Here is a 10,934-nt window from a genome sequence, read left to right on the forward strand (position 1 = left end):
CTTAAAGTTGCCAAGTTTGGACACCCCTGCTCTAGAGATTCTCAGTCATCCAGGTCCTGGTTGTCCCAAAGGTGATTTTTCAAGAGGCAATCGGACGTTCTGGTTTTTCTTTAAAGGTGTTTCGCTTCTCATCCAAGAAGATTCTTCAGCTCTTATTCTTTCCTGGAGAAGTTGGAGTTTTGCTTTCTGCAGGAATGTTTTTTCTGTCCTGTGTTGAAGAGGAAACTGCGTTGTCTTGCATCCCAAACTGAAGCGCAACTGGTTCCTGGAGCAAGTCCAGTGGCCTCTTGAAAAAGCCCCTCTGGAATCTGATGCCAGGACTGCTGATCTCCGCTGGGGAAACCTCTTCACTTCTCTCTCTTGCATGTGTCTCCAACAGGGACGACGAGAAGGGGAGGCAGATGTGGATGAGATACACCGCGAGAGAAGACAGCCGGATTGGGGGTGAGTATCTGGTGAGGAGGTCAAAAAAGAGTTTGGGGATTGGTGGACGTGAGACAGGAGGTCTCAACTTTGGCGACTTTAAGATGGATGGACTTCAGTTCCCAGAATTCCCTTCTCAACATGCTTTAAGAGGAGTGGACTTCCTGTTGTGACCAAGGTTTCCCGAGACCCTGAAGCAAACTCCTTGTCCCGACAAAAAACCCTTTTATTAATTGACTGTGAATTCTGCTCATTCACATCCAGCAAAGTGTTTCCAGGGAGTATATTCAGTCACAGACCTTCTCTGGCTTGGAGAGCTGCCAGGCTGATATCTGCAAAACTTGGCAAGGAGTCTCGGAGAGTCACGAACCAATGAAGCGAACTAATTGTCTCCTGCAAACTCCACTCCCCTTTCGCTCCTCTTTTATTTCCTCTGGGAGGGGCCATTCATCGTCCACCTGTGGCCTTACTCCCAAGTCGACCCCTGTTCTTTAGCTCTTCCCTTCGTCTGGCACCTCTGCGCATGCATACACTGGGAATTCAGACAGTGAGGAGGTTGGGGAGGAACATGGGCCAGTCCTGGAGTCTGAGGAAGGCTCTGAGGAGGGCTCTGTGTTGGAGGCAGAGAGGGGGCCAGAGCCATATGCCAGTTATCAGCTGCCTTCGGAGTCAGACATCAGTGAGGCAGAAGAACAGCTGGAGCCTGTTCCCAGTGTGCGCATGCACAGAATTGCCAGACGAAGGGAACAGCTAAAGAACAAGGGTCGACTTGGGAGTAAGGCCACAGGTGGACGATGAAGGGCCCCTCCCAGAGGGAATAAAAGAGGAGCAAAAGGGGAGTGGAGTTTGCAGGAGTCAATTAGTTCCCTTCATTGGTTCCTGACTCTGAGACTCCTGGCCAAGTTCTGCAGAGATGGGCCTGGCAGTTCTCCAAGCCAGTTAAGGTCTGTGACCGTAAATCCTCCCTTCAAAGACTTTGCTGGATGGGAATGAGCAGAATTCACAGGAAATTAATAAAAGGTTTTTTTTTGTCGGGACCAGGAGTTTCCTTCATGCTCTCAGGAAGCCTCGGTCAGAATAAAATGTTGACCTACATTGCCATAGCAGTCAACAGTGTCATTTCCTTGCTGATTGTGGATTTCAAAAGTGGTGAAATCTTCAGAAACACCCAGATGGCATTGACCCTAATCAGCGTAGCTGCCTGTTTAAAAACGGGTTTAAAGAGTCAGTTCCCTTTTTGTTCAAGGTTTCCACTTTCTTTCGGTTTCATTTCCTTTTCAAATGTGCACGAGGTCAGGTCTGGTCTTGATGTTTTAGGATCAAAGCCAGGAAGGGCAACTGTTCCTTCAGTTTGTTCATTGAATTGTTGATATTTATAGAACTCTGAGTAAACATTGTTAACAGGGCTTTTTCATTGTCATTTTATTAAAACTTCCTTGGATATTTCAAAGCAGCATTTCAATTGCAGCCAAGTGTGGGGTTGTTGTTTCCCCCCCCCCCAGTAATTAAATCAAATCCATTAATGATCAACTTTTTTTCTCTCTTTTTAATGTATGACTCCACCTAATGCTGGACCCCCATTTGACCAACAGAACCCATGCAAGCGTGGGTATGTTGACCTTTCCAATGGCCAAACTTTGTTCATTCAGTGCTAGTGTGAAGCTCCCAGAAGGCGACCTAATTAATTTACGAGCCTCGAGACAAAGTTCAAAAGAAATCCATTCATTTATTAGGATCAACATTCTGACGTGCGGAGCCAAAACTGATTTACACTTAATGAACTGTACCCCTGTGTCCCCTCCCCTCTGCCTTGGTCATAACTCACATTCACCAACATGACGCTACGGCAGGTTATGGACATGAGCATTCACATGCCAGTTGAATATGAGACCTGGCTCCAGCCAAAGGTCTGCATGGAATTCTCCTCCCTTCTCTATGCCACTTGACAGTAGTCATGGCAACACTTTACAAGTTGACAGCTAGTTTACCTACTCCCTTGATGGCGAACCTGTGGCACGGATGGCACACAAAGCCCTCACCAGCTGCTCTTCTGGTTTGTGGCCAGCTGGTCTTCACGGGTGCCGGAGCAAGTAAAACGGCCTGAAAATGCCCCCAAACCAGGCCATTTTTTGTGCCATTTTTCAGGCCGTTTTCCAGGCTGGTTTTGTGCCATTTTTCATGCCATTTTCCAGGCTGTTTCTGTGCCATTTTTTGGGGCGTTTTCAGGTCGTTTCTTGCCATCACTGACCTAGTCAATTGAGGGCCACAGAAGAAGCTGTGTTGAATTTGTGGCTGTCATTCACCTCTTTGCTTCCCAGCCACTAAACTGGCAGCCCAAACTGGGTTGGGAATCAGCCACCACAGAGATCAAGGAGCATTTCATGCGCTCTGAAATTCCTCCGCTGATTTTGTACAAACGCATAACGGATTTCCACCACTCTCAGATCTAGGCCCTGGGAAGAGAAGCTTCAGAAAGCCTCGAGAAGTAGGGAGTCGAGAGCCAACCAGAGGTGGATTCCTACCGATTCAGACCAGTTGGGACAAGTAGATAGTAACTCGGCCGGACATTCTCCCAAACCGATTCTATCCTCGGCAGCACCATCTTGATTTTCAGTTCTGCGCATGCCCAGAACAATCTTCATTACAAAAACATAATTTTCCCCCTTTTCTAACGTTGTGCACATGCGCAGACCTTTTCATATGCAAATGTGCATGCATGCACACATCTGGTGTGCAGGCGAGCACAAATTTCTTTGCACGCTGAACCGGCAGTAATGCCAGTAGCAACCCACCTCTGGATTCAACCCCAGTCAAGACTTTGAAGCTTCTTTCTAAAACTCACATTTCAAAAGCTGCCTTCCATGGTCACCGTGGCGTAGAAACACCTATCCACGTAACTGGATCATGGGTGACTCCTACGCAGAGAAGCGTCGGTGAACATCATTAGCTTGCGCTTGCACAACAAATGAGGTCAAAAGCAAGTTGGCTGGTTGGTGACTAAGAGGATTGAGATAACCCAGCCATGACATCAGATCCTCTGTTCTCGTTCTCGGATGACGCAAAGCATCTCTTCAAGCTTTCAGGCAGGAGGAAGGTCCATCTCCTACGTGCATAGGAGGCCTGCTTGGCCCCCACCTTCATGTTCCCCATCTTCTCTTCCTTTAGATCTCTTTGTTGGGCAACTCAAGAGCTCCTTGACCTGCAGTTCTTGCGGCTACTGTTCCACTGCCTTTGACCCTTTCTGGGACCTGTCCCTGCCCATTGCCAAGGTAAGCTTTCAGGCCCTGGGGCTCCATTGGGTTCCTGTTGACCCCAGATGTGCCCCTTCTTGCATTGGTGACCTAATCTATTGGATCTCTCTTCTCCTTCCCTCCCTCTCCCTCCATCTCTCTCTCTTCTCCCTCTCTCTCTTCTCTCCTCTCTCCTCTCTCTTCTCTCCTCTCCCTCTTCTTTCTCTCCTCTCTTCTCCTTCTTCTCCCTCTCCTCTCTTCGCTCTCCTCTCTTTCTCTCCTCTCTCCCCCTCTCTTCTCTCTCTTCTCCTCCCTCTTCTCTCCCCCTCTCTCTCTTTCCTCCTCCTCCTCCTCCTTCTTCAGAAAAGCTACGGCGAGGTGAATTTGATCGACTGCATGCGGCTCTTCACCAAGGAAGATGTACTGGATGGAGACGAGAAACCAGTAAGTCCAGATTGGGAGGAAGGTGCAAAAAACCTCATCTGTCAGGTTTCTGCACATGTAGTTCGTGTCTCTTATTCAAAATGTTTTTAAAGCCTAGATTTCAACCACCTGGTGGATTTTTTTAAAAAAAAATCTGGTTTGGAGTTTTGCACAAAATGAAGTTGCTGATGATTTTTTAAGAATCATAAGAGCTGGGAGGGGACCTTGGAGATCTTCCAGTCCAACTTTGAATATTATTTCTTTGGTTTGGGAAAACCTTGTTGCAAAGAGCTGGATTTAAGTTTCTAGATTAATGGGTTGGGAAATGTCAGACGTGTCTCTTCTTCCTTTAATTGTTGCTTCGCCTGGTTGTTGTGTCAGCCTCTGGCTCATGTGAAGCTTAACAGAACTCAACAGAAGAACAGAGTCGGAAGGGACCTTGAAGGCCTTCTAGTCCAACCCCCTGCACAAGCAGGAGACCCTACACCATCCTGGATAAATGGTGGCCCAATTTCTTCTTAAAAACCTCCAGTGATGAGGCACCCACAACTTTTGAAAGCAATTTGGTTAATTGTTGGAAATTTCTCTTAGTTCTAAGTTGCTTCTCTCCTTGATTAGTTTCCCTCCATTGTTTATTGTCTTACCTTCTGGTGCTTTGGAAAATAGGTGGACCCCCTCATCTTTACGGCAGCTCCTCAAATATTGGAAGGCTGCTATAACGTCACTCCTAGGTGATGATCCCAAGCGTAGGAATTTTGACCTGTGGAGGAGCTGAGTCCATAATGGGGGAACTGCCTTTAATGTTTCCATCAATCTTAATAGCAGTAACTGCGAGAAGGTGTCAGAATTCCAAATAGCATCCAAAAGTAAATCAGAGTCCAAGGCAAAGGATTGCTCAAAGTTCCAATCTGCCACTGGCTGCCCTTGTGCTTAACTCGGCCCTTTCAGCTCATCTTGTACTCTTTTCCCCCCAGCTGGGACCACATGTCTCATGTCTGTCTTTCCTAACAATGTTCGTGCGCTAAGCTGCCTCCCTGCATCTCCAGGGCTCCTCTCCTAAACCCTGGTTGTCCTTTATCCCTGCAGACCTGCTTCCATTGCAAAGCGAGGACGAAATGCATGAAGAAATTCAGCATCCAACGTTTTCCCAAGATCCTGGTTTTACGTATCCTTTCCTTTTTCTCCAGAGGATTTGGCCTCGGCTGTTTATTTATTTGTGGAATTTATTTGCCGTCCATCTGGTATCCAACCACTGTGGGAGGATCCATAGCAAGGAGACCTCACAAGTGGATGCTCTTGTGGCCCACCAGGGGAGCTAGCAGCAGATTCGGACAGTAAGGAGGTTGGGGAGGAACATGGGCCAGTCCTGGAGTCTGGGGAAGGCTCTGATGAGGGCTCTGTGTTGGAGGCAGAGAGGGGGCCAGAGCCATCTGACAGTTATCAGCTACCTTCGGAGTTGGAGATCAGTGAGGCAGAAGAACAGCTGGAGCCTGTTCCCAGTGTGCTCATGTGCAGAGTTGCCAGACGAAGGGAACAGCTAAAGAACAGGGGTCGACTTGGGAGGAAGGCCACAGGTGGACGATGAATGGCCCCTCCCAGAGGAAATAAAAGAGGAGCGAAAGGGGAGTGGAGTTTGCAGGAGACCATTAGTTTGCTTCATTGGTTCCTGACTCTCCGAGACTCCTTGCCAAGTTCTGCAGATATCGGCCTGGCAGCTCCACAAGCCAGAGGAGGTCTGTGACTGTAAATCCTCCCTTGAAAGACTTTGCTGGATGGGAATGAGCAGAATTCACAGCACATTAAAAAAAGGGGTTTTCGTTGGGACCAGGAGTCTGCTTCATGCCCTTGGGAGGCCTAGATCAGAGCAGGTGTGGTAACTTGACAGGTGTCCATCAGGATCTGCCAGGTGCAGACAATTTTACTGGGTCCAAAATCCAGCCTGCAGAGAACTTAGGTTATTATTTCAAGCTCCTAGTCCTCTTGGATTTGAGAATGTACAGACTTTTTTCAGTGCAGTAGAACATGTACACACACACACACACACACATTACGGCCTCAACCTTTTTGCTTTACTTTTTTTTTTTTTTTGAGGTTAAGGCGCTAGGCTAGAAAGCAGGAGATCACGAGTTCAAGTTTTGCCTTAGCCATGAAAGCTGGCTGAGCGACTTTGGGCTAGTCCTCCTCTCTCCCACTTTACAGGGTTGCTGTTGTTGTTGTGGGGCAAAGAGCAGGAGGAAATTGTGTTGCATATGTTTGATGCCTTGAGTTATTTGTAAAAACAATAAATGTGGGATATAAAATAAATAAATAAATAAACAAAAGAGCGGTGGGGTGGCCTAGAGGTGGAGCTCTCGCCTCACAATCGGGAGGCTGTGAGTTCGAGAATATATCTGCTGAACAAAACTCCGCATTGGCGACAGGAAGGGCATCCGGCCATGGAAACACTGCTAGCTCCATTCAGTTGCCCGGATTCTACCCCACAAGGGAATATGGGGTCGTTAAAAGATGATGATGATGATAAAATAAAGGAACCTTTTTCACTTGTGGGAACCATTTGGCCTTTCCCCCTTTTTCCTTAATTCCTCGCCCAGACCTGAAACGTTTCTCCGAAGCCAGGATGCGATCCAGCAAACTCACCACTTTCGTCAATTTCCCACTTAAGGATCTGGATCTGCGGGAATTTGCCTCTCAGAATTGCAGTGAGTGTTGCCTGAGGGGTTTGGAAGAACCAGCCAGGGTGATATGTGTGGGGGGGGGGAAGGGTCATCCTGGCCAGCAGCCCCTAAACTTTTGGATGCCAGGAGCCACTTTCATGGAGGGAGGATTTTCTGCGGACCTGTGTGTGTGTGTGTGTGTGTGTGTGTGAGAGAGAGAGAGAGAGAGAGAGAGAGAGAGAGAGAGAGAGAGAGAGAGAGAGAGAGAGAGAATAGGATAGGGATAGGAATAGAGAAATAGAAATAAATTGGAAGAGAAGAAGAATGGAATGGAATGGAATAGAATAGAATAGGGAATAGAATAGAAAAAAAAGAAATTAGGAATAGAATAGAATTGAATAGAAATTAGAATTAGAATAGAAATTAAGAATAGAATTAGAATAGAATAAAATAGAAATTAGGAATAGAATTAGAATAGAATAGAAATTAGGAATAGAATTAGAATAGAATTAGAATAGAAAAAAATTAGGAATAGAATAGAAATAGAAATAGTAGAGTAGAGAAGAGAAGAGAAGAGAAATTAGGAATAGAATAGAAATAGAATAGAATAGAATGGAATGGAATAGAAATTAGGAATAGAATTAGAATAGGAATAGAATAGAATGGTTTGGATGGAGGCCACTTCCGGCTTTTGCACAGCTAGAAGTGAACGAAAGTCTCCCCTGATGGTAATTTGCCCTCTTCCCTTTTCAGATCACGCAATTTACAACCTCTACGCCATCTCCAACCACAGTGGGACCACGATGGGCGGCCATTACACGGCCTACTGCAAAAGTCCCGTCTCTGGAGAATGGAACGCCTTTAACGACTCACGGTAAGCGGGCGGTAACCGGCCTCTCCTTTCGCCCTCCCAACTCTTTCCCCGAACAACAGAAGGTCGTCTAAGGGGGCGAAACTTAACTCGGACAACTGTCTCGCAGAGCAACAAAAACGTTAAACTCAATTCTGGTCGTAAGCTGAGGACTGCCTCGGTTTGCGTCTCATCATTCGGCCTTGATTTTTGGCCATTTTTCGCACTCCTGAGGCTTCCCCAAACATACAAACTGGAAGTTCGGGAATGGACTTCCGGTTTTCGTGTTAGGCCGTTTTTTGCCATCCCCAAGCTCCTAGAAGGCCTCTGGAGCCTGGGGAGGGTGAAAAATGGACCGGGGGGGGGCATTTTCGCCCTCCCCAGGCTCCAAGAAAGCCATGTGTGTATGTGCAAGGCAGCAGGGGCGTCATGCTTGCATGCACAGGGGGAACAACACAGGGGGAGCATTAAATTATGGGGGTAGGCATGCAAGTGTGTGCAATAGCACACACATGTACTTTTGGCACCTGAAGTGAAAAAGTTTGCCATCACTACCCCATGCCTTCCCAGATGGGTCTAACGCCCTCTTAATGCCGGCTTCCGTTTCTGTCCTTCCCGCAGCGTCACACCGATCTCCCTGGGCCATCTCCGCAGCAGCGACGCCTATCTCCTCTTCTACGAGCTGGCCAGCCCGTCTTCCCGAATGTAGCTTCCAGTTCACGCTCCCCTACCCTGCCTGCCAACGCACGTCCCCACGGAAAGGAATCCTCGTAATATCCCGGAGGAGGGACGCGAGCCAAGCACCAGCTCAGAAACGCATCGGGAGCGGGGTTTGGGGGGGGGGCATGTGGAGACCCAGAACAATGGTGACTTGAGGGATTTTTTTTCTAAACTGGGTTTTTCCCCTCCTTTTTTCCTAAAAAACAAGCAAAAGCAAAAAAAGAGAGAGAGAGAGAAAGAAAGAGAGGGAGGGAGGAAGAAAATGCTTTTAATAAAGCGTTAACTACAGTTGCCGGTTTTTACCGGGATGCCTTTCTCCCACGCATGGGACTGGAGATGGAGAAAACCAGGGAGAAAACACCATCCTTGGTGGGCAGCTTCCACACTATCTCCATCGCTCCAGGAAAAAGGGGGGCCTCAGGGTTGGTTTCTATGTTTTCCTTCCCTCCCTTCTCCCCTTGTTCGCCCACACTCATACCCCTTCCACAATTTGGTGTGCAACAGGCCACAAACAGCTGCTGCTCTTTCCAGGAGAGGAGCAACCTGTGATCCCTTGGGGGGGTGTCGGAGCTGAGCCACAGAGGTGTTTTCTCTCTGTTCAATGCCGGACGGAGGCCAGTTGCAGAACTAGATAAAGTATACTGGAATCTGATTTTGCATCTTAGATCCAGGCAAAGGCGTGTTTGGTTTTTTTGCACAGCTCTCGCACAACCCTCCTCGGGGTGTGTGTGCGAGGGAGTTTTCTGCAGGACTTCGAATCCTATCTCTTTGGGTGGGGTGGGGGCTGCTGTTGGTTTCATTTTTTACAAACTGGAAGCATTCGTGGACGGATTTTTACGGACTTTATCGCAAGAGCAGAGACTCACGGGATCCAATTCTACCTGTTTCCTTGTCACGACTGTGCCTTAGATGCACCCCGACGAAAGACGGGGGTGTGTTTTCAGTGGATCCAAGTGCCCGTTGGAAAGGGACACGAGGGCACAACCAGCAGAAGTATAAACACCCCCCTCCCCAAATCCCTCGGCTTTCCTCTCCCAGTCTCCCAACTTTTCCTCGCCACATCCCTCATTCGTCCTGGGACGGAGGCCATTCAGGAATGCAACAGACAATTTTCACTGCCTTTCCAGAATGAGGATTGCTTCGATTCAGTTTTCGCTTTGGTTCTTGCTGCATGCGTTCTGCGGAGTCGCCAAAACGCACCTCATTGTGTGTGTGGGGGGGGTTGAGACACTTTGGGAGCGATGGCCTTGATGGGCCAGCTGGCCAGCATCCGCAAACTCGTCCATCCTCTTATTTATTCTCCATTCCCGTCATGCAGGGTCAACCTTTCAGCCCACCTCCGAAGCAGGCACTACTTGAAGGGCTGAGAGTTAGAGTTAGCACCTTGACGGTTTTGCAACCAGACAACATTCGCTGGGTAGAAACCCCCGCTTCCCTGTTTTATTACCCCCACCCTTTTCATCCACCGCCCCTCGCAACGCTTTGAAAAAGCACCGAGCCAACTTTTAACACAGTTTTGAATCAAGCAGAGCATTGAGGTCGGTTTTAGTGGGCACCTTGGTTTGCACCCCAAACGATGCCCCTCGCCCCCCTTCTGCCCATACTCACGGCCTGCTTTCCCACAACCTTCCCCTCCCCCATGCCCCCCCCTTTGCATATTTCACTCCATTTCAACCAGGCGGATGCTCAGGACCCCCGAGGGGAAGGCAGAAGGGGTAACCCAGACGTCAAGGGTCCGGCTAGCAAAGCCTTTCTCAGTGTTACTATTTTGCTTGGTTTGGGGACAGGTTTTTTTTTTTGTTTTGTTTCGTTTTCGTTTGTGTTTGTTTTTTCTTTGGGTTTATCGATTTGGACTGAACAGCTTGTTTACTGTGTAAGCAAAGCTGGAGGACAGACCGTGGTCACTCAGGAAGGAGGCTTGTACGGAAATAAAATTGTAACTTGATGACCAACCCACTGCGTTTGTGCACAAGTGTCTGAATTGCGGGCAAGAAACCTTTCTGGAGGGAGGGATGGGTTGTGCGGTAAGAAGGTCCCAGCCCCTGATGAGCTGTGGGGTTTGACTCCTGCTGGATTTGCCACAATCTGGATGCTGGACCCTGTTGTATGCAAAGGTGGACTGTATGCAAAGCTGGAGTATCCTCTCCAGAACATGAGGCCTAATATGGAGGATAGACCGTTACCTAAGCAGCAGATCCCCCCTCTCCATGTCACTGAAATAGTCCAGTGGAACGGCAGAGCCGATACGGTTGGTTCCAGCTGCGTCGCAGGAGTTACCAGAACATGGTTGTACACAGTCACGAACTGCTTCCGGGACTCCGGCTCTGGATTTTGCCTGGAGGTTGACTCCTGAAGCCTTTTCCAGGAGTGGACAGAGCCACAAGGCAGTAGAGGTTTGTAGTCAGAGTTTCCCTGCTCCTAGACGATGGCTCTCTGCTTTATCTGCCGTTGGGGCATAGAGCCGTCTTCCACCTTCCAAACCGTTGACCGTCTTCTCCTGTAACCCTGGAGAGGGGCCCTTACGAGGTGCTACCATCCAGGCCAACTGGACCAAGGTTTTTTAAGGAGGTGTTACTCTTCCATCACTAACCCTTTGTCCTGGCTTGTGACAGGCAGAGCCTGGCTCCCCAAACG

The 10,934-nt window shown here is 48.5% G+C and overlaps 1 protein-coding gene across 4 annotated transcripts in view; it reads left to right on the forward strand.

Annotated features, from left to right (window-relative positions):
• USP2 (ubiquitin specific peptidase 2) overlaps positions 1 to 10,256 on the forward strand; it is a 56,103-nt gene extending 45,847 nt beyond the window's left edge. For all 4 annotated transcript variants that reach the window (XM_081960896.1, XM_081960897.1, XM_081960898.1 and 1 more), the window contains 7 exons: positions 380 to 444; positions 3,589 to 3,692; positions 4,017 to 4,097; positions 5,163 to 5,241; positions 6,668 to 6,775; positions 7,484 to 7,604; positions 8,202 to 10,256. In XM_081960896.1, coding sequence (XP_081817022.1) covers positions 380 to 444; positions 3,589 to 3,692; positions 4,017 to 4,097; positions 5,163 to 5,241; positions 6,668 to 6,775; positions 7,484 to 7,604; positions 8,202 to 8,289 — 646 coding nt within the window. In that variant the 3' untranslated portion in view covers positions 8,290 to 10,256. The remainder of the gene's footprint in view (positions 1 to 379; positions 445 to 3,588; positions 3,693 to 4,016; positions 4,098 to 5,162; positions 5,242 to 6,667; positions 6,776 to 7,483; positions 7,605 to 8,201) is intronic.
• Positions 10,257 to 10,934: the final 678 nt, after the last annotated feature.

This window comes from Natrix helvetica (assembly GCF_964273705.1).
Source record: "Natrix helvetica genome assembly, chromosome: 8".
Lineage (NCBI taxonomy): Eukaryota > Metazoa > Chordata > Lepidosauria > Squamata > Natricidae > Natrix > Natrix helvetica.